General features: G+C 43.2%; 1 protein-coding gene across 2 annotated transcripts in view; it reads right to left on the bottom strand.

The window, feature by feature from the left end:
• Positions 1 to 24407, bottom strand: part of GALNT9 (polypeptide N-acetylgalactosaminyltransferase 9) — a 135878-nt gene that overhangs the window by 67095 nt on the left and 44376 nt on the right. For both annotated transcript variants that reach the window (XM_017815623.1, XM_017815624.1), the window contains 3 exons: positions 22645 to 22819; positions 11673 to 11870; positions 2525 to 2642 (listed from right to left, as the gene is read on the bottom strand). In XM_017815623.1, coding sequence (XP_017671112.1) covers positions 2525 to 2642; positions 11673 to 11870; positions 22645 to 22819 — 491 coding nt within the window. The remainder of the gene's footprint in view (positions 1 to 2524; positions 2643 to 11672; positions 11871 to 22644; positions 22820 to 24407) is intronic.

Below are 24407 nucleotides of genomic sequence, written 5' to 3'. Positions count from 1 at the left end.
ACACTGACTTCACTGCAAAGCCGCCCCATCAGGAGAATGTCACAGCTCTCACCAACGGGAAGTTTACATAAAAAATTATTATTTTTTGAGTTTAAAAAAGAGCTGCAGAGCCTGCAGTTTTTTCAATAGGCATAGTAGCCCCTGTCAGTTGCTGCACTGCTTATTCAATACAGAAAATCTCTTAGGGTAATTATTTAAATACGTCCATCTGCAGAATTTAGAAAAGGGCAAAGCCAGTAGTGGAATAACCAAGATCATGATTTTTTAATAAACAATAGATTTAATGGGAATTAGCTGAGTTATCAAACAGTATCCTCCCAAATCAGCTCATTAGTTTCACTGAGTTTCCCTATTTCACTTTATTAAAACAATTTAAACAAGGGTTCATTAGATGCAATGTAATCTAATTCAGACACTCCAAACCTAATCCCTTTTCTTTTAGCAGTAACATGATAATAGTTTGCAAAAAAGTTTAAAGGATTATTGTTACAGCTATTTTAAGTAGGGACTGTTTTCAGCCAAACGTGTGCCATCACTTTCCCTGTATCTTACTATTATTATATTACTTTTTGGTTTTTACTTATTAATTCATTTATTCCTTCCTTTTTCTGCCTTTCATTGCTTCACATGAGCAGGGTCACACATGGTCAACAGCATCCCTGTGTGCAGGTGGAGGGGACATGCCAAATATCCCTGCATGGCTCAGTCCACCAGGCCTTGGGAAAGGAGTGATGTTTTGCAACTTACTTGGAGATTCTGGAGTTAAAAAAACCAAGCCTGGTAAATTCACAGTGATTTTATAAATATCCTAGAGAGAAGGGAGAAGGTTCCTGTGCATTTTCACGCTGTTAGTTTCTGACAGCTCTCAAAGACACACAGGAGGAGATCACACATAGGATTTGCAAATTAGGAGGCAGACACTGTATATTACTTACCATGATAGATCCAGGCTGGAAACACAGAGTAACAGATCCCTGCTATGGACACACAGCTTATTTTAGAACAAACTCATACTGTTGTACTTTCCTAAAACCTCTCCCAAACAGTAGGGTTAGTTTTTCTCATATGGCAAAAAGAAACCCAACCAAAATAAAACCCAAAGAAGGAGAGCTGGTTTTCAGATCCAAGGTTTCTGCAGGCTTTAGCAGGTTCCCTATCCCTGAAAACCTGTCCTAGCCCACTTCAAATCCTTGTCTCTTGAAGCAAGTGCCATTCCATAATCCTATTAAAACCTTTGCCTCTGTTTACCAGGAGCTCTAATCGTACTCAGCAAGTTCTTCTCGTCTAAGGAAGAGCGACAGCTTTCAGATTTCTTAGGAGCCTTTTTCATCAACCACGCCAGAGTTTTGCCAGAGTGTTCAATCTATTCTGGGAGCAGCCATGTGGAAAAAGTTTCAAACAGCTCAAAGCCCTACACAATGATAAAGGAAAGCTCACACAATCCTGGTAATAGCCTGACCCTCTTAAGGAAAATTGAATGATTTGTGGTAGCAGTTTTCCTGTCCCCTATGTGAAAAGTAAAAGCAGCGTATTCACGCAGTCCCATTACAAACCCCATCCCTCTTGCAGTGCTGGAATAATAAACACACACCCATTTGTGAAAATAAACTCTTGCTGCAGTGACCTTCTTCCTCAGCCCACTGGTGTGAAGGAGTTTGTAGCCATTTTAGAAAAAAAAGAGTCAGATAAAGGATGGACTAATTTGATGTTCAGTGTTTCACCATGAGCAGAATATATGCTTTAATGAGCACATTACATGCACCAGGGACGTGTTACTGTGAAACAGGGGATAAAGAGAAAGGGGAAAATAATTAAACAGTCAGCTCTATAATGAGGAAACTGTGTTCATGCAACATTAAGTGGCCTAATTTCCAAATGCTAAGCAAAGACATGTTCCTTGGTGTTCAGAAGGACTGGATGGCAAGCACCACCTTGAAAACAAGGGCAAAGATCACAGGTAGCAAACCTCCTGTAGGTCAAGAGCACAGGGTGGACTGATGCTGTTTCAAAGCCACCTGGCCACACCTCGCATGGACCCATCTGACAGGGTTGAACACCTGTACCCTGTAGTTCTTATTCTGTAAAGCTGTAAAATATCCCAGCATTCATCACAAGTCAGATGTAGAACCTCACAACTGACTTCTACCAGCCTGGCCTCAGTTTTCTGCAGGTATTCCACCTGCTGGGCCACAAATGTACAACATCAACGAAGGACAACGAGCACAGGAATCCCAGTGTAGCCGTTTGCACAAGCAAAGCTACTGGGAAAGGGGAAAATCTTTCTCATTGGGTTCAGACACTGACAGAATGAACCAATAAACCACATTTCTGACTGTTATCAGTTCTCTCAGGGCCAGTAAGGCCAGGAACATTCATTTACTGGGACTGTCAGTTCCAGATAGTGTTGCAATATCAATTACTCCAGCATAATAGCCTATCAGTCAGGCAGCAACTCTGCTGGGCCACGAGCTCCCAGTCATTCTTTGCAAATGGACACAGCAAAAGTCTCGTCTTTGTTACTCACCCTCATGCCTAATTCGATGTTTTCCCCTCCATAGACCTCCATACCAGGGTCAAGCAAACCAATCTCACCAAAATACTCTCGGTCCACTACAAAGGAGCACCCGATCATGGCTGGTGTCCTGCACAGAGAGAATAAAGCAAAAATTTAAGTCATTTCTTAGTTACTACAGAACCCATCTCATAAGAAATTTACACAGATAAAGCAGTTCTTAGTCTTCAAGTTTACATTTTAAATTTATCTATGAGCATCAGTCGTGTTGCACTTCATCCCCCAGTGGACAGAGGACCTTGTGGGACCAGAGCCACCCAAATAATTAGCACACTGCCAAACACATCAGACCAGCTGTCTGTGGGACACACAAGATGTGAAGTCCTCCACGTGTGTCACTCAAGTATCAGGCTGGGTTTCATTTGTTTTACAACACAGCCTCTGTGCTGGAGCTGAAGTTTGTTACCACAGAGTAGCACAAGAACTAGACAACACTTTACTGGAAGATCAACACACACAAAAACCCCCATAACCTTTGCTGGAAATGAGGAGTCCCCTTACCCACATATTAAAAGAAAGTGCATGTTGAGAGCCATGGATCAATCCTGGTGTGAAGTTTGCCAAGGGACTTCCTGGAGTCAGCTCTAGCACATGAATTTCAGCCTTTGTGAAGCTATTCTATGACCTGCAGGTGGCTGCAGGAATGTTGTCATCACTTCAGGTCCTCTTTCTCATCAGCAGTTCACCATTTCTACAGCAGGAGGTTAAAAAGGCTACAAACATATGGCCAAGATATGGTTTGACAAAACAGTTCTTTGCTCCTGGGCCCAATGCATATCCTGACACTGCAGAACAGAGCCCACCCTGTGACAGAACTGCCTGGTACCCATGACAAGGTTCATTTGCTGAGGTGCTGCTGTCTGTAATGGGCTCTGCTGTGCCACTGGCACTCCTGGTACCACTTCAGCATCTCTCCTTTGCACTTTCTCTCAGTTTGAAAGCCCCTGGCACCTCCCAGATCATTACAAGCCTCTCCTGCAGTGCACACTATCCCTCTCATGTTTCCTCTGCATAATTGAAAAAGGCAGCTGTTGATAGAAACACATTTGATCAGCACTGTTTCTGACAAAGAAGTTGAAATGGTTTGATTAACTCTCACGTTTCACCCTTACAGAGTGAGATGCATTCCCTGGGTGATGAGCTGAGGACAAGATTTAATGGTGGTTACAATGGCAAACATCTGGCTTTCACAGATGTCTCTGCACTGAAGTGGGGCTTCTCAGGAGACCCCTGAACTCATTCCATCGAAAAGGATGGAGAAAACCGAGGCCAGATGTCAGAGACCCTACGAAGAAACTGCAGCAGGGTCACCACAGCACCCTCAGTGCTTGGACCTCTGCCACACCCAGAGTGCCCCTTCTGTGTGCAAGGAATCCCAGTACTTCTCTCTTTGGTGCTGTCATCTGTGAAGGCTTTCTGTGGAATCAGTCTCGAGTTAGAAGTGGTCTCAAGGCTCTGTGAGAACCGCTCGTGGTTCTGGGTACTCCTGGCTGGGCACCTCCATCCTCTGCAGATGCACATCCTTGTACACCAGGATCTTTGCAAGATGGATGGCATTTATAAATTCAAGTTATTTGATAAAATCCATCTTCCTCCTTATACTTCCTAGAGCCAAGCCTGGAAACAGATGTTCCTAAGGAGTCTGAGAGCTCTCCTGTACTCAGGACCAGACATATCCTATATACACCTCCAAGTCACACCCTGTATCAATGAAAACCACGTTTTAGGCTAACAAGGATTACATTTAGTCTAGAAACAGAAAGAAAAGGAGGACATGACCAAGAAAAGGAAATTCAGTGCCTTTGAGGGAATAATTCAGGTATATTTCTTAAGTTCATGATAAAAAAAGGAAGACGATAGGGGGAAGAAAGACATCCAACTTTTTTCATTTTCCATTCACACAGGCATCACTGCTTTGCAAAACTGAGATGCTAGTCTGGGCTTAGATTCATTCTCTTTCCAACCCTGTCTCCCTCTCAAAAGTCCTCTGGAGGCAGCTCCTTACAGTGGTAGGATGCTCCCATGAGGATGTATCTCCTCCCTTCCTAATGAGGAATGGTACTGCCAGGCTTTGCAGCCTGCTCTCAGGTGCTGGAATCCCTCTCTCTTGGGGGATGGATTTTTGCAGCTGTCGGCTCTGTCCATTAAAACACTGAGTTGTTAATTGAATGGGGGTGGGAAATACATTTTGGATGCAGCTACATAATCATCACTCACAGCTGAATGCCACTGAGGGCTGCCTCTGCAGCTCCCTCTCTCTCTTCTATGCTTTATTTCTTCTCATTAGATATATTCAAATATAGACTCCACAAGCCTTCATGGCTTATTCAGAAAAAAAAATTGTTTTCAGGACTCAGCAACAACAGCAGCAGAAGGACAGAAGGAACCACACCCAGCTTTTCTGAGAACTGTTGAAAATTGCCACTGACAGTGGCATTTTCTACCTGAATTTGGCCACCTGCAGCCACTGGTCTTCTGCACAGCAGCACAGCTGCAAGCCCAGAAGCTGAACTGAGAAGCCCCTGGCCCTGCCCTGGACACATCCTGACACGATGGAAGAACTTGCCTGCAGTGCATGATGTTGAGTTTCCTGCACATTCCACAATCAATGCTTCCATCAGAGTCACAGAGTTTTTTTGGGGCCTCACCAAGGCCAGGCCCTTCACTGCCCTGTGCTCTGAGTGCCCCAGCTGTAAAGGCAGTGTGATGTGACTGTACAGCCCGGTGAGGGGGTAACAGTGCTGTGAGCAGAGGGACCCCGACTCTATTCCCAGCTCTGCCACTCATCTGGTCTCCAGGGAGTCACCTCCCTCTGCCTCTGCTCCTCCATCTGTGAAGCACACTTAATGACACTGGGTAACAATCTGAGAATGCTTCAGCAGCCTAAAACCCCAAAACTCACTTCTAAAGGCATTTTAAGCTGGATAATTTTATACTGGACTGCAGTGTCACATTGACACATAGCAAACACTTCAAAAAAACCTGCTCCCCAAAAAGCAGGAGACCCTCACTTGGCTGCCAGCACTGGGTTTTCCCACTACCTGAAATACACCAGTGCATCTACCACTTTTAGTGCAGTGCAGCAGACTTTCTTTGAAAGCTAGAAATGGATATATGAGCAAAACCAACTACCTTAGCATGTCTTAACCACTGCTCACCAGCCAAGGGGCAGCACATGAGAAAGTGCATACCCTTAGCACTTCACAGCTTGAGAGTACAATATATTAAACTTAACCACACCTGCTTTATATAAAGCAACCTTTTCCCTTAATCATCTACTTTCTAGCAAAACAGTGACACTTTTAGAAGGAAGGTATCATAAAAGAGCAATTAGAGGTGCACTATTCTTTACCAACACCTCAAAGGTGTTGTGAAACTTAATTGATCTGTGGAATATTCTTTGACACAACTGAGGATGTTTTAAGCATTAATTATAATCAACAGCAGCACTTAAAGGATAATGTGGGAAACACAGCAAAATGGGTTTTGCAGCTAAAAGCTTAAAATGCAGCATAGAATCATATTGATTCTGCACTGGAGAAAGACACAGCACAGTCAATTTGTGGAAATTACCTGATAGTATGGTCGCAGGAAGGGAAATGCAAGAGAGACATGACTCTGGGTAATGCCCTGGGGAAAGGGAGGGAGCAGAGAGAGCAGGGCTTTGTGAACTCCCCTCCCTCCCTGCCTGCCTGTTGCAGCAGACACAGAGCAGGCAGCTGGAGGGCAGAGAGGGCACTGCCTGCTTTGGGATGAGGCACCACAAACAGAGGGCAGGCTGGCCAGGGATGACACTTGCTGTAGGTCTGAGTCACAACTATTTTGTTTTAGTGAGGTCCCCAGGAGCACAGCTCTGTCAGCAAGATTCCAGCAGGTGCCATACCCATTTCTCCACCCAGGTGCATCCCTCTCCTTCCCTTTACAGACAACTGAAGGGTCCTGCCTGGGGCCTCTGTCAGGAACAAGTGAAGGAGAAAGGGATAAGCACCAGACTGACATGCTGCACGTGATACAGGAAATGTTCCTCTCCCTTATGCATCCTTCTCCCCTGCCTTAAGGTCAGTGTATATATCTCTATCATCATCATCATCATCATCATGCAATCACGTCACATTTGAAACACTTTCCAGAGCATCCAAGTCCAATTTCCAGGACAACTGACAAACACTCACACATAAATACAGAAATGTAAACATAAATGCAACTGTAGATAAATATATAAACAAAGATGTATATATACAGGCACGAGGAGAGAGAGAACGAGATTCAAATGACACATCACCCACCATATCTCTGAGTTTTCCACCTCCCCTGGCAGAATGTTTCATTGATTCAGGTTCTTAAGCAGCACCTCACCCCTGGCCTGACAGGTAAGTGGGGAAACCTGCACGGTACCTGCATAAATACTTCTTTTTTCTTACAACTTTTGTCTTTTGCAAGAAGTTACACCAGGCCCTGAGAACAGAATTCAAGGACAGATTTGCTGCTCAGGAGCTAGAGGGAAAAAAATGACAAACTAATGCTCAGTTACAAAGGCAGGGCAAATATGGATGTAAAATAACTCTCTGATGACCCATGGAAGTATATTTTTTGGAACAGGCTGGACACCCAGCAGAACCTGGACAAATAAAAGAGAAATTGCTCTGTTACAGGCTCCTGTGAACCAGAAACTGAAAAGAAGGCCATGATCAAAGCAATAAACAGTGTCCAGTGTTGTTATTACATGACAGCATGGTTTATCCTGAAAGACTTTACCTTCCTAAGCTCAGGTGCACAGATGGGTTTCTTCCCAGAGCAGCAAAGACCCAACAGGGCTTTACCAGCATTGCTATGGCAGAGCAGCACGGGGTGTGACCTGCACCTGAGATGGGCACACCCCCCCCCCAGATAAAGGAGGCAGCACAAACCACACCACTGGGGGCACATCCAGCTCTAATTTACACCCATGAGCAGGACACACGGTGCTCTCTCGAGCGGCTGGTGCTGCCCGTGTGAGAACATGTTCCTCCTGGTACCAGGCTATGGCATATTAAAGCAGTAACTGAGAACATATGCAACAATGAAATGCACCACTGCTGCTGGAGGAAGATAAAATGGAGAGCTGTGCAGGGCTTGGCTGAGTGAGGCTGACTAATGACTGTAATGTTAGTGGCTGCTGATCAAGAAATCAAGTGCAGAGCAGTCCATCATAATCACGGCGGGTGAGGGAAGACGAGTCAGAGCAGAGCTCAGAATACCAGAGTCCTTCCTTGCTGGTCCAAAACCCAGAAAAAAATACAGCAGGCATTAAAAACCTCAGCTGGTTTCAATGCATAGTCAAATTCACTGGAAACCCTCAGAACTAGGATCCTTTGTCACACAGTTTGTTGCCAGATGATAAGGACGTTTCGGGGCAGCGTGCTCTGAGGAACACAAATGGGAAATGATGTGATGGACACAGCGTGTCAAAATAACAATCCTCATTTAAATCTTCACGTTAGGGACATCTCACATCTCAAATGTCAAACATGTAAAATGGATTGCCTGCAGAAGCCGATTCAGGGAACATCAATTGTTCTGAAGTTCAGAGTATTAACGTGGGGGAAAAAAAAGAACCGACTTTAAAGTGTATCTGAAATCTTTACAAAATCTGACACTTTGTTCTTGCTATTTCTTTACCTTTGTTAGCACTTCAAGGCCACATCCCCATTGTCATTTAGACCACAAGAGCTGCTGTGACATTTTGTGGTGCACACTTGACATGACTGCCTATACAGTGCCCCACTGGCATGAGGGACAGTTCCTGCTCCTTCCCAGCAAGGCTCTGTGTAGGATCACACCACTGTCAGCATTCAAGAAATCAGAGGATCAGGCTTCAAACAGAAAAAATGTTAGAAAAGGAACTAAGCACATCTGTTATGTAGTCCCAGAAGAAAACAGGAATCGGACCCTGCTTTCTAAATGTCTCACCCAATTCTGCAGATCGATGATATTTATTCATACAATGCAAACATGAGAAATGCCAGGGCTCTGATCCTCACTGATACCAGAGAACACATGTTTCTTAACACTGAAAATCTTTAATCCCTTTGGAGATCTGGCAGGAAATAGTCAGCTACACCAACCACAAAACCGGTCCCGGGGTTATTTGTTACAAGCCTTTTCTTTCACAAAACACAGAGAGGCACAAACCAAACCCACTACTTGCTGAAGAGTGTGTCAAAAGAAGCCTTAAGAGGAACAGTGAGGACTAAATGAACTTGCAGTTTTCATGCTGATGAACAGTCCTGCAATCTCATGAAGCACTGAACAGATACATGGATCCAAACATCATCAGTGTGGACCTGTTTGCATGTCTTGCAAAGTGGACTAAACCAGAAATCATTTCTTCAGTACGAGGTCTGGAAAGCTGGTTACAAAACCAAAACCTGTACCAAAGCAACAGAGATTTTGAAAACTAACTTTGCCTTCCTTTTGAAAATACACTTTAAATACTCTAAGCTACTAAGTTCCCATCCTGGGTGCTTTCAAATTTCAATCCTAAGTATACAGGCTTCCTGATTCTTTCCATCAATAACACTCACACGTTCACTCTTCCCATTACCACAATTACACTGGCATATCACTGAAAAGCCACAAAATTGCACTGTATTTCTACAGGCAGGAATAACACAACACCCAAATGCTCTAGCAAATCCATCCAAGTGCTACTGGTTCAGAGTCCCATCAGCAAGCAGAGCAGTGTGCTGTGAGGTGGATGCTCTGCTCCCCTGGATCACTGCCTCCAAAGCACGTGTGCCCAGGGAGACACGTACGTGTTCACGGGTCGATGTTGATGCCTCTGCATTTCGGGGCATGGAATTCTTAATTTCCAGGAGAGATGCTCAGGCAATCACAACGTGTCAGTGCTCCTGGTCTTTGTCAGCAAGGGTTGGGCGCTCCCCTCCTTGTGCTGCTTGTCTCATCTGTCCCTGGGCAGTTTATGCACTGTTGAATTAGAGGGTTTGTTCACTCGGGTTCAGAATAAAATCACTGCTCTTGGGAGCAGCTACTTATGTGCATCAGATCTCAACACTGCTCAGTGCCTGAGTCTGGACCTTGTTCACTTCTGTGTCAACCCAACTCAGTGCCAGCGTGACACCAGCAAGAGCCTGAACACAAAGTCCATGACACATCACACCCTGTATTGCTGAAAAAACCCCTTCTTATCCCAGCAATACAGGGATGAGATTCCTCATCCTCTATTAAAAAGATCTGCAGTTGGATTTCCAGAAGTGTTTTGCAGAAGCAGCTTCCATGCCTTAGGGAGTGCATGACCTACCACCACTGAAATAATGTCCAAGATCTTGCTGAGATTTAACCTCTTAGTTCAGTCTTATCTGGTACTTGATCACTGTCTCCAGAACAGAAGATACTCAAATACTGGAGCAATCCATGTGAAAATTAATACAGTACAGATGAACACAGATTTCCTGCATAAACTGGAAGTCATGAAGTGTGCAAAACCTTTCAGGACTGGAAGACTGAAACCCTGGTTGCAGGAATGGAAGACTGAAACCATGGTTTCAGAAATTAAATCTTTGGCTGATTAATTTTCATTCATCAATAAGCTGTTTCTCAGGGCTGAGTGAAACAGGTATAAAACACCTGCATTTTTAAAACAATGTGAGGCAAGCAGGGCATGTTATCCAGGAAAACTGATTTCCTAAGTAATTTCTTTCCTGCTTATTGAGGTTTCAAGCCAAGCGAAGGGTCAGTGATGATGGACTGTGCTGTCCTCCAGTAAATAAGGTTAATGTTACTGTATAGCTCTGTTTTGCACTCACAGAGCATGAGAATGAACCTAAGTACAGCTTGCTCAAATACAGACTGAAATATTACTCTGCATGAGGGGCAGATCCTGTGAGGTGGCCCCATCCAACTGATCCCTTGGAAATGTGATCAGTTTGTCTGGGTCCTTTCACTTCCAAAGGATCACCTGGATCTTTTCAGATGGGTATGTTGTTAGAAGTGTTTGAATGACTTGTCAGGACCTGACAACTCAAGCTTTACACTGGAAGGGAAGTACATCAGCTTCTCTGCCAGAGCCCACACTGGGACCATACAGTGGAGTTTTAGCTTACTTTAGTTTGGAAGTGATATACATGAAAATGAAGAAGACTCTAAGGTGGTAAGTTGTGTCCTTCCCAAGAAATCTTAAAAAATAGGGTAGAGCAATCTATTTTTTTTTTTTGCATACCTGGGCTTCATATTTTTTAGCATTTATTTCAACAGTTCCTAACAATAGTACCCTTAACCAAGTACAGAACATCTCAGAGGAGCTGTTAAGACGAGAGGAGGAGATGAAGGGCCAGGAGATGTGAATTTTTAAACGAAGGGGAAAGAAAGCCCTTTTCACACAGGTTCCTATTTTCCCACTGTAACAATTCTCAAAAACACCTTCACAATTCCTGTAACAGCATCTCCTTAGAAAATTCCATTTCTGTAATGTAACATGCTCTCTTATAGAAAAAAATAAAATGACACACTGACTACACGGTCTGGGTTCATTTTGAAATTCAACCAGCATGAAAACTCAGAACATGTGTGCATAGTTCCCAAAAAAATAAAGAAAAGTTCAACTCTTGAACAAAGCAAGGCTAGCACAGCTCCTGCTGGTGCTCATGGGAAGCTCTGGTTTGGGCTGATGGCCAAGACTGCTGCCCACAGAGCAGAAGTGAAACCAGCCTCTTTGTAATCATATACACACCACCTTTGTTTGTCATACACACAAATGTTTCACTGGCTTAACACCCATGCCAGAGTCCACCAGAAAACAAAAGCTTAGATGAAAAAGATCCTGCTGTCCTCCTAAGGGCCACAATATGAACTTGAAGCACACACTCACAGCTAGAGCACGTGCCTTTCTGTGCACACTGTGGTGCAGCTCTGAGAGGCAACACACACAGCCCCACTTGTCATTCAAACAGCCCCAGCTTTGCAGAGCCATCTGTTCTCTCCAGCCTCCTTTCGCCCTCCCTGCCCAAAGCCTTTAGCCTTGCCTTTCACTTCAGCTGCCCTTGGCAGACAGCTGGGATGGAAACATCGCCAGTCCCGAGCTGACAGCACAGGGGAGATTTACCTGATGGGAGCTGACTCATCCCCTTTATCGAGCCAGTCCTGGGGTGGGATTATGTACATGCACCAGAGCCCCCAGTTGTAGCCGTGGGCGGCGTTGGCGTATTGCTGCACTTCAAACGTGTTGTACTTGATGTTGTCGATGGCCGGCAGGATGATCCGCTTCCGATCCTCTTTGATCCGGGTAAGGGCAGGTTCCACCCTGGGAGCAACAAAAACAGAGACATGTTTTACAGGTTTTACAGCCCCCCAGTAATCCCAGGTCCTGCCTGGCAGGCTGATGAAACCAGGTTCTCTAACACTGCAAGCATTAACCCAGCGAGATGGCAGCCCAGAGCTGCCCCTGGGACCGAACCCACATCACTGTCACACACTGAAGGGGGGGGACACTTCACACAGCAACTGCACAGGAATTATTACCTTTAGGAACCTGTACCAGAGTTAAACAACACAAAACCTGACCAAACACCTCTTCTGAGGCCTGGAGACTGTTAATTCATCTCACAATGGACAAGTGTTGAGAGACACCATCACCACAAGCAGTTAAATGGTCTCACTGGCTACACCACCGGGGCTCCTGCTGACATGGCCTGAAGAACTAAACACACCAGGGACTGCAAGAATCTGAAGGTGACTCAAAGGTTTTCATCTTGTTTCCTAAGGACTGACCCCACGGGATCTAGTTTGAATGACAAGTGTGGCTGCATTATTCCTTCTAAAACCTCTTTGGTGATGAGAAGATTTCAATTGCCAGATGGTGCAAAAGCAGCGAACTGCAGGAAATGTTCCATCATTTCAAAAGGCTTTAAAACATCAATGTGCTTTCAACAGAAGCTACATCCCAAAAGGAAAGTAAAAAGCTTCAGTGCAAACACTCATTTCTGACCAAGGTAGTCTGAAGTCGCTATGAATTTACAGAGAAAGTGATCCAAAGAGGTAGCAGACTTACATAAGGGTGGAAATCACTCCTCAAAGTAGTATTAGAAACAGCCACTGGTTCAGTCCTTTGTAACTGTGTTTCCCCTTGAAAAAAGCTTTGAAGATTTTGCAGAGCTCTCACATGTATCTTTAAGGGAATGGTGGTTTGCTGCAATTCACAAAGGTAGTGGGATTTGAACACTGATCTTTTCTCATTTTCCTTTTGCTGTTGGTTAAAAGGCAATTGTTCCTTCATGGTTTCAAGTTTGTTATTTTATATATTGTTTGTTATATTTAGTTTGTTACCATGAATTGTCTTGTGCAGGCCAGCAGAAAGGGAAAAGCTATAAAGTTAATTCAAACTGCATTTTCAGTCTTCACTACCTCCATCTGAACTATCATAAATTTTCTGATCTGTTCTGTAAGAAGACAGAAATTTCTCTGTAATTGAATACAGCCAAAATATTTGTCATTTTGTACACAGTCTCCCTATTGCTTACATGAGGTTGTGTACTGCTTGCCTTCTCTTCTTTTTACTGCTCCTACATGAGTAAAAACAGACATAGATTCAGTGAAACCCTTGAGTATTGATGATGAGCTGCTTACTGCAAATAAACCATCACAAAACAGAGCATAACTGACAAAAAGACAAGGTGTCACAGCACTGCATTTGGAGAGAAGAGCAAGAAACTTAAACTAGCTTAATTTGGATTCCTCCAGAAAACTGACATTTGAATTTATCAGCTGGATGCCAATAACACAGAGGATGGAAGTTTTAATAAAAAGGATGATCACAGGCACGGTGGGAAAAAAAGAATGACATTGTAAGTCACAGAAATTTCCTCTGGCCAGGAAGGTTATGAAAGAGATGTTCATCTCCTATTCAACACATATTGTTTTGTTACTCTCCTTGATTTATTCTGGGAATAAATCAATGGATCCCTCATGACTGGAATGGCCTGAGGTCACCCTTACTACTGCTTGCCACCTGCAATTTTAGGTGCAGTACTTATATTGTCAAAGCCCAAGGTTCTGTGAGGTACCAAAAATCTCCACAGAAGCATGAAAGCTCAGCAGCCTAAAGGAGGGCAGTGATTTCAGCTCTATTTTTGGCAATACTTTTTTTTTCTTTTTTTTTGCATGACATTTAAAGAGCTGTACCCCAGACTCAAAGGAGATTTTTTTTCTTTCTGTGGGAGAAAAAAGAAACAAATGAGAGACTCAGGACAGTGCAGTACATGATGCAGACTCTCAATTCATGTGGTCTTTGGGCTACACTTGGGCACCTCCATAAAGAGCCAATGTGACCTTCCAAATCAGGATAAGCCACTTCTGTTGTCAATATGAGATTATATTTATGAGATTAAGTGTTTTAAAAACCAGTGGGTGGACAGGAGAAAAATTCTTGCAAATCCAACAAAGCAGAGACTAATGCAGAAAAGCTGATTCTTCTCAGTTCTTTCCATCATGTTATCTGTGCTTACCACCTTAGAGGCAGCAGAAGAGAACCCAGAACAGTGGACACTTCAGCCAGACACTCCCATCACAAATCCAGTGCCCCCAGCTCCCTTCTGGCCTCTGCAACAAAGGCTTTCAAAATACCAAACAACAGGTACAGGTGTCCCTAATGACAGGCCACTAATTGTTGGACAGGAAGAAGAATCCTCCTCTTCAAGATTTTAAAGTAAAAAAATGACCTTGGTGCAGATCACCCGCCATGCAAAGCACCTGGAGCAGGACCCTGGTTACAGAACACAACTGTTTAACCATCACACTTAAAACCATCCTGGAGGTTCCAAATTCCTTCTACAGTTCCTCCTTGTGTGCTTGTTTTTCAAGTATTTTACTTCATAGGGTAGACTGAGATTGTGTAATGAAAAAGCTAAAAGGAGACAAGGAATTCTCCTCCCTTAACGTCAGATGTCTGCAAAGGACCCCCCCACATCCAAGGTAACTGCCTCAGACTTTCATCCTCAGCAGAGGGAGAGGGAGGCTGGCACTTTTACAGTCAGATGCTTCTCATAATAATGCAGACACTGAAACTAGGTGAGATTAATAATGTTGAATTATTTTGAATAAAAAGGGAATTTAGCCTGCTACTTTGCAAGACAGCTTAAAATTGGACTGCTGAAGTGTATCCCACATAATGGTTAGAGAAAGAATGTGAAGAAAATATTTAACAGTCACTCTGGTTTTCAGCCCTTAATCATATCTGTGATTGTGTTAATCCAGTACTTGAGTCCTGGCAATGCTAACCTAGGTCCTTGCTATCTTCATTACACAAAGAACAATCCATTCCCAGCTCGGGGGCTGCTCTCACACCAGCCAGCACCAAGCTACTCCTGTCACTCTACAGTTGACTAATTTCTGTGTTTTTCCAGTTGTATGACTCACATTTATTACCACCTGACACGGTGCTTTGCATCTGAATGGCGCAAGGAGGGATCTCTGGAGCGTAATGCAACAGTTGGGTCAAAACACACGATGAAATTCCATTAATCTCTATCAATCTGTTAATGTGAAATCCCAGATTTTGAACTTCCATGAAATCTGAGGCGTCTGTAAGCTGTCCATGTGATCAAAGTTCTGCTTCTGTCCCCCTCCACTCCAAAAATGTAAATGTTCAAGGTACTACTTCTCCAATATCTCTGCCCTCGAGCTATGCCGTGCCAAGGTCATGGACTGAATTGGGATGAAAGCAACTGCTGCAACTTCCTTTTCTAAAGCTCCCTTCTCACCCATGGGGGTGATTTTCTACCTCTGTTGGTATCCACATGTGTGGAAATCATATCCCTGTGGGTATTAGGAACAGGAAAGGTTCAGTGTGTGGACAGACTGCACAGCTATCTAACTCCCCAAATATGTTCACACCCACAAGAAAGCAGGCTCTGAGTCACAGATGGAAAGAGAAAATCCAGGATAGAACTGTCCTCTGTTCTGAACTCTGGCTTTGTCTAATTGCTTCAGGTTTTTGAAAGGGTTACAATTAAATCTTTCCTACTAATTTCTAGGGGTTTTTTTCCCCTAATTTTAAACTGCTACATTATTATGCAGATTTACCCACGCTCTTTACAGACACCAGCATTCTTTCTCTGTTTTTTTTTCCCCCTTGTCTTGTTTTTTCCACTGTGCACCTGCAGAAGTCAGATGCTTCTGGCAGCTCACAGGACTGAAAGGACAGAGGGAAGGGGTTGCTGAAGTCCAAGTATGTTCTACATGCTGTGCTGATGAGCTGCAATATGTTGTTTGAGTGTTTTCTTTCCACGTGGCCACCGCTGGCAGTGAGGCAGGATCGAAGGATTCAGCCCTGCCTGATCAGGTACATAAGCCAGATGTGAATTTTGAGATTCATCTCTGTTTTTCACAGATGCAAAAATATTAGGTTCCTACCTTGTATCTGAGCCAACATGCTTTATGGGCACAGAGTAGCACAGATTGTTAACAAGTTATTTACTGGAGCAAGAGCAAAAGTTCTCCCAGGCATATTCACAGACTTGATGGATTTCAGGAAACTAAATATAATCAAAAGATTCAGCTTTAAAGGTAATGCTTCACAGCAGCCAGTTGTTTTTTTTCACCTAATAAAACCCAAGCAGACAATTTGGACTGGAATTTGAGTGACATATGAAGATACTCCCTTCTATCCTCTCTTAAAATACATATTTGTCAGTGTCCTCCTCTCACTCTGAATAGATTGCTGATGAGCAGATAAAGCCAGAAGAGAAAGGACAGTAAATTCAGTTCTCCTATAGACCCCACCGGGCTAAAGGGTGTTTCCACTTTGGTTTTATTTCTCTGAAGCAGTTCCAGCAATACAGGAATATAGTGCTGAAGTCTCTTTCCCAGGACTCATCCCTGTGATTGACAGAGCTTAGCTGGAACTCCATGAAGCAACATCACTTTTCCAGGATTTCAGTGGGCTTCCCAAAGGCACCAGGACAGGCTGGGCACAACATCCACAGCAGGTGCCTTGGTGAGTGATTCCTCCTTTCAGAAGCTCTCCTGGGGGATTTGTGGAAGGAGTCTCTGATCAGGAGCAAACTCACAACAAAATGATGTGTCGATTTGTCAGAGTGTGTCGAGCATATCACCAAACAAACAGCACGTGCATTTAATGCTTTTGCCTACCAGTTGAAAGATTCCTGCACGAACACTGGATTTTCCAAGGTGTTGGACACCCATGACTTTATTGGGAGTTCCAGCAATGCCAGAACTGTGGGTCTCAAGGACTAAGTGTTCCCAGGAGGCAAAAAAGAGGTGAAAGGCAAAATTTAACCCAGAGTACAGAATAAGCCTGTAAGAAGACTGAGACCAAAGGCAGGGGTCAAATTGTGTTATCACAGGTTTCTCTAATCCCCTTGTAAGTCTATCTCTGAACATATATGCATTCTGTATTTAACATGGGGTTGATTCAGAGCAGCTCAAACCCCACGGGAAAGCACAGCAAACAAAAACCGTGTGCTGCCTCACATCCTTATCAGATTGCTGGAGAATTCATGCCATGGGGAAGTCTGATTTTCCACAATGCTAGAAAGAACAGCTTCTTCCAGAAAAAAAACCCCACACAGATAAAAAGAAGTTAGTTATGAGCTCCTCAGTGCACATGATTATATAATTCACCTTTTAAAATATGTAAAAACACCTGCTGACTTCAAGCAGACTTTTAAAAAGGTACAATATAGGAATAAATGCACACAATCCAAGGGAAACCACATGATTGCTGCAGGCCAGAGAGCTGCCCAACTCTGCTACTTCAATAGCCTTCACAACTTCAGGGATGCTTTGCTAACATGCAGCATCTGAGAAGCAAAGCCCAGTCTCCAGTTCTTAATCAGAATGATTGTACAAGGCATTTGTCAATAAATTCCTCACCGCTGCTCAAATGTCAGTTTTTCTAAATTGGTTCAAAAGTAAATCCTGTCCTAAATGACAGGAATTGCACTGGGAAATGTCTCTCAAATTCTGCCCTATTCCAAGTGGGTACACAAATACCCTAATCTTTGGGTTCTTTTGAGACAAGCATGTATCTTTTTTTTTCCTCTCCACAACCACAATGTTAATTTTTACTCCAATGAAAAATGAAGAATGGACATTAAAAAAAAAAAAAATCCAGCCTTTATTTTTTCAGCTTTCACAAATCAGAATTTCTTTTTCTTGCAAGCATTTAAGGAAGAGTCCTTACAAGACAGAAATGAAAGACAACATGGTCTCATCTGCTCGATTTTATGGCTCAGTGGGTTTAACACTGTATTTTACTCTGGCTCTACCACTGTCAGATACCATGAAGTGTAAACTTAACACAGGAATGTAAGAAAAAAAAAAAAAGCTGTGTAAACTGAAAGCTTATTTTGCATGATTTTATACGCTGCCTCACATTTCACTGACAATACACATTTATCAGATGCAGACAAGCAGATCTACTGACACACATAATTCTTCACTGAGGCCATCTGAGGAATATTTAATGCAGAATGCCTTTCCTGTAAATAAGTGTTCAGAGAACTGAAAAAGAAATAAATTTCATACTCCCTTCCCGGGTTTCTAAGAGAAAAGAGAGGAATTCCCCACCTGCTCTCCCTGACATCTCTATCAGCGTTCCTGTGTGCCCAGGGAAGTTTCAGACCCGCAGCCCCCAGCCAGGAATGCCTGCTGCAGAGTCAAAGATCAGCTCTTTGGCTGCCAAATCTCAACAGCTCTTTTCTGCGCCACTGAAAAGCAACGAGGATGCTCCAATGAACACTCTAGGTCGTTGAGGTAGATGAATAGTTGAAGCTGCTTTTTTGGTACGTCCTCTCAATGTAGGCTGGCACTGTCCCATGGATCTGAAGGGCTCACATGGCTTATGTTCACGCTTCCCTCTCCACTCACATGATGCTAGTTCCCTTTTGCTGTCTAAAACATGTATTCCATCAAGTTACCAAATTGATCCAAAGGCTTTGGATGAGAAAAAACTCCTTTAATAAACACATGTCCTTTCCTCTGCATGAATAAAACATCCCAGGTCAACCCTGGCACGGTAGCAGGGATGCTGCCATGAACCATGTCCTGAGCAGGAGGGATGTGCTTGAACCCTCCAGAAGGAAGGGAATGCACAGAGGAATGACTGCAAAGGTAATATTGCCCTCACCTTCACCACTTCTCTCACTAGAAAAAAAGAACCACCTGGACCTTACCAGGTCCCCAAAGACCCAACTGAGCTTGAACAGGGGGGACAGGGACTTTACCTGCTGACAGAGATTGGCTTCCAGCTCATTGCATGAAAATGTTACAAGGGAGCTCTCAGGGGCTCAAAGGCCTTGTGGCTGTGCTCCACAAAAGCATAACCATGTCTCTGTTACAGAGCACTTGGGATAACCAAAGTTAGAAGATCAGGGGGAAATCAACTTCCTTTTCCCTTTACACACTGTTTCAGGAGTCCATTGCTCACAGCCACTGCAGCAAATTGCACTGCATCTCACAGGATAGAGCAGCACCTGCAAAGTATCATCCACAGACCCAGGGATCTTGATCTTTAGTTCTTTGTAGTTCATTAAAACACCAGTTTTCTGTATTTTTAAAACACTGCCAACTTCGGGCATAATCCATAATGATGGGATCTGTATGACACAGTCTGATGGATACTCACCTTATACTTCAGGTTCTCTTTCTCGTGTCAGGCTGTCTCTGTCTCTCTGTTATATTGAAATCTTTTGATTAAATCCTCTTACTTCACTGCTTCCTTATTGATACTCCCCCTTTGTCTGGCAAAATTTTAATTACCATGGTACTGCATAACTCCATTCAGTGCTCTGATATTACCTCAGTGATAGGAGCAAAAGCAATTCCTAAGACAGAATGTAACTATAATACTCTATCATTATGTCTTCTTTTATGGCTCCTAGCACCCTCTTTATGGCTGCTAATATATTGTGGTTTCTGCCTTTCACTTACTGATTTCTGCTCTCCTTCACTCAATGTGTCCTTTTTCTCACCCAGAGAATTAACACCCTATCTCTGCTATCTCTCTTTCCTGCTCCCAGACACAGTGTAGGGAAGTTCTCTTCTCCTCCTCGTGCTATTCTTTCCCATCTCTCAAAGACAGGAGTCTACACAATGCTCTACATGTTCTGCAACACAATCAGCATCCAGGATGTGATGGTCTGCACTCAGGGTTACTGTGGCTTAGCACACAGTGGGGGGACCTAATACAAAAGTCAGGGCAGGAATGCTGAAATCTTCAGAGGACTGAAGGGAAACTGAGCTATACCAGCTTAAATATACCCTCAGAGAGGCAAGTACAGGAGCTTTTCATACCCACTGCTTCTGCTGGGTTGCTGACTCCTGTTAAGTAATCATTAAAAACAGACCTGGTTCTACTGCAGGAGAGGTAGAATTTTACACATGAACTGTACAAATACATTATCACGTAATTTTAGTTTAAAATTCCATTTGAGAATTAATGGCAATGGCCTCCCTTTCAGGCAGTGCTCTCCTCTTTCACTCTCACAGCAGCAGTGTTGGCTCACATCATCAAAAGCCTTAAGGGGAACAGGTCAGTCAAAAATCACTGCTCTGCAATAACATATTTCTACACCTGAGAAGCCAAAAAGCAGCAATTAAGCACAGCAAAATAAATAATTCAATGGCTAATTTGACCTGCCAGGTTGCAGAGTGTTTTTTTATATCCTACCAGATTGCATTTTAGTTTAGAAGAAGTGTCCCTGGAGAGCAATGCTGTGAGAGCCCATAAAATGCTATAGTGAGAAATAAGGCCAAAATTTACCTGTAAATGGCCCACTATTGTTAAAAGAAGTTTTTTTTATTATTGGTCCTGCATATTTCATGAGAAAGTGAAGAAGTCCTTCTTTGATTCTATATGAGTTAATCTGCCAACTGATTAGGCAGGTAAAGCAGCCATAGATTGGAAGACTAGAATTGCACTGCAGGTACTTGACTTCTAGATGGAACACAAACCAAACAGAAAGCTAATGCTCTTTTCTGTGGTAAAGGAATTGGCTTCTTTTTAATTGCCTCACAAATAATCCAGAGACAGCTTTGAGTGGGAGCAATCCTGTGTGGCCTCTGAATACATAAATATGCACTGAAAATGGGGGGAAATATTCATTCAAGATGCACCTAAGTAGGAGAATAGAACAGCAGTACCTTAACAAGAGACTCCTGCCTCACTCCCAAGTTTGTAGGGCTTGGAGTGCGGGGAATTGTAACCCGGTGGGAAAAAACAAAGCAGTCCAGATGGAAGGACTTTAGTCCCTCCCAGTGAAAGAAGATTAGATGAAAATGGAGCTGACAGGCACCCGCATGTGCACAGGTGGGCAGCACTAAAACCAGGAGGAGGTGGGCAGAGCAGGGCAGCACTAAAACCAGGAGGAGGTGGGCAGAGCAGGGCAGCACTAAAACCAGGAGGAGGTGGGCAGAGCGGGGCTGGAGGTGGCTCAGCAGCCACAAGGGTTGAGTGGAAGAACAGTGGGAACCCCAGTGGGGAGCACTCGGAGCACACACGACTCTGGGACATGGGACACGTGTCTGTCGGCCCCACACACTTGCTGGGGCTGCTCCAGAGCCCAGGGATCCCAGAGCAGCTGCTGAGCCCAGCTCAGCACACTGGGCATGCTGTGGAAAGGACAGGGCACCAGGGAGGATGCAATAAATGCAGACACTCTTTATCTCAGATATACACACCCTCTCATTCACCGAGTCTGTGTTCTTGCTATGCTGATTTGAACCCTTTCTGACACTAATGCAACGCAGTAAGATTCAGAAGAACCCCTAACAAACCCCAAAGCAACCACAAAGCCCTTTCCTGCTTACTGACACCGCTGCCGAGCTTGGCTGGGTACAGCACATCAGTCAGATCTCAATGTCCTTTATAAAAGTATAATAAAATTCTCCATAAGCCTCAGAAAACTGCAGCTTGGGCAGGACAAGCACTGGGAACAGCACCCAGAGCATGCTCTCCCCAGTCCCCAGTCCTGCCCCATAGCTGATATTACCCTAGATGAATGTTTGCAATGATTTGAAAGACCTACTTGCTTTAAAAGTAAATAAATAAATTAAACCAGCTCTTAAGCTTCTAGAAAACTACTACAACTGCTATTATAGTCTAACATAGTCCTAGGGAAAAAAAATGGGATGAACATAAACCAGGTGCACTACAAGACTTATTTTACTGCATCTTCCATTTTATAAAGATATTCATGAACATATAAAAATAAACACTCCACTCCTTTGCAATTAAGTTTCTCCCTAGTTGTAAGTACAGCTATTTTTAGTTTTAATTTGAGGATATCTTCCAGAATTGCAGAGCATAATCATTTCCACCATAACTCTGCATCATCATTATCAAATAACAGCCTATCTTTGGAAAACACACATTTTACATGCTGAAGGTCCCAGCAGCCCTTTTTCAGCTGACTGTACATATCAGTTCCTTCAGTCCCAACTTCAAGTAATGCAAAATATTGGCCACCAAGTGGTGCTACAAAGGTTTACTCCAAATGCAGATCTGGCCCATTAAACCCAAGACTGTTCTTCCCTTGCAAACCAAAGGGGGATGAGGAAAGGTGCACTAATTTCAAGCTCCATTAAAAATGCAGGAAATAATTTAATGTTTCCCCAAATGTAAAGGCAAGAAAATTTATGAGGAAATCAGATTGGTATTCAATTTTCCAAGACGAAATGACAGAAAATGACAAGGAGGTAAAAGAAGTATTTGAAAGCATCTGGCCCGAAGCTCCTTAATGGTGTCTCCCCATTTGATGGCTCCTGGGATTTCACATCCATTGTAGTTACAATTACCTCCCTCTCTACTGAGCTGTCCTAGACCAGTCACAGCAGCTTTTTTATGGATCTTACAGTCATTGCAGAAGACTCTCAGCAATGTTGCAATAATCAAGGACATTATTCCAAAGTAACTGCTGATGGGGTGACACCAGCCCACAGCCACCTCACCCCCACGGCTCCTCAGCTTCCCTGTCGCTGAGCAAATCCTTGCACAGCCCCTGAGACACAGGGCCCACTGTCCCAGAGCCAGCCTCCCCCTGGGGACAGCCAACACTTACCAGCCAATGTTGAATTCCACGTGGGCATCAAAGAAGCCGACGACAGGAGAGGTTGCTGCTTTCCAGCCCTGGATCCTGGCTCGGATCAGTCCTTCTCGTTTGTTGTTGCGCACGATTTTCACCAGCCCTGGGTATCTTTTATTGACATACTGGTCCAGATTAAATTTTAGCTCAACTACAGGACAAAAAAACCCAAAAAAACCCACAGACATTTAGAATGAGAAAAGCCCTGCAATGTTATGCTTTACTTTAATTTATTCTGCAACAGAAAGGGAAAGAGATCCTTCAAGTAATCCTAAATCCTTTCTCATTCTCACAGATACAAACCAAGTACTGTGGTTGTGGCATGGGCTCATTCCACGGGCATCAGCTCAGAGAAATTCTCTACACATCAGAGATTTGCCCAGGTTTAATATGGCTTGATGGATTTGAGTATAGTTTTGAAGAGGTAGTTTGCCAAAATATTTTTAAATAATTACTATTCTAATTCTCTGATGATTTGAATTAGGTTACAAGTGGCCTCTGGAGGAGCAACTCTGGCCACAAAGCAGTGTAACATGGCAGTCTGGTGATTATTTGTTCTGATTTATGCTGTTCACTAAGAGTTTGAAAAATAACCTCAATGGATTTTGGGTCAAGACCTAATTCAGATCACAATTAATTTCTCTTCATTTTAGGGTTTTCCCTTAAATATAATCAAGACTCCTTAATACCAGGCTTCTTTCCCATTGAACTAAATGGATATTGAAGATCTCAAATAGACTTCTCTTTTGTTCATTTTCAGGCATTCAATCACAGACAGAGCAGAATTCATTCACCCCTTTTTCAGCCTCATTTCAAGAGGTTTATAAACAGGCAAATTACCAAAATGCTCTCTCTATTTTTTAAAAATCAATCTAGTCTAGTAATTCATTTACACTGCAGCTTATTCATAATGGGGCTTTTGCTCAAATGTATTTATTAGGAAAACTAGAAGAAGCTTCCAGGATGTTAGAATCCTCATTCTTGCGATCTATAGTACCCAGTAGGATCATTATCACTGGAATCAAAGACCTGATAAATCTCCAGTTACCAGGAAGAGCAGCAGAGAAAAGCCACAGAAGAGTTCACTGAGAAACAATGAGTTCAGTTCTCCTCAGTATTACATTGACTCCAACACTCTGCAATCTCACATAATTACTCCATAGGTTACGCTGCCATAAGTGAAATCTGAATTGCATTAACGTTTTTCTTAAACCTGTATGTTTTGGAATTTAGTTTTGTTTGAGCTCTTTCTTCTCTCAACCTTCCTCTCTCTTCAGGGATCTTGAAGAGTAAAAGTAACTTAAAACTGAAACACTTAATTAAAGCTGTTGTTCTGTGGAGGAAATGCTAAACTTCAGGCTTATTTTAAATAAAGATGATTTTAGAAGATACAGAAGTTCTAGAAGACTAAGGTATAACAACTTTAAACACAACAACACTGCCAGTCCCTTGTATCCTGAGAGTTCTTCAAACTTGATTGTATTGTGCTGATCTATAGCACTCTATATGTATGTATGTTCTGAGTTTGGATTGCTGCAACACAAGTGCTATTTTTACACGAATGAACCAGATGACCTGAAAGCTGCATGTGCTTTGTGCCCGTTCTGTTTCATTCTCACACACGAATTTACTCCCTATCTCAAAAAAAAGAAAAAAAATCAGGCTCAAAATCTGACGTCATCAACATCTCTTTAAATCCTGAAAAAAGTGTGCTACTATGTAAAAGAGCAGAAACTATC

Source organism: Lepidothrix coronata, unplaced genomic scaffold (genome assembly GCF_001604755.1).
Source record: "Lepidothrix coronata isolate B3197 unplaced genomic scaffold, Lepidothrix_coronata-1.0 Scaffold51, whole genome shotgun sequence".
NCBI classification, from domain to species: Eukaryota; Metazoa; Chordata; class Aves; order Passeriformes; family Pipridae; genus Lepidothrix; species Lepidothrix coronata.
The sequence above is the reverse complement of the archived record's forward strand: the minus strand, read 5'-3'. Positions and strand labels throughout refer to the sequence as shown.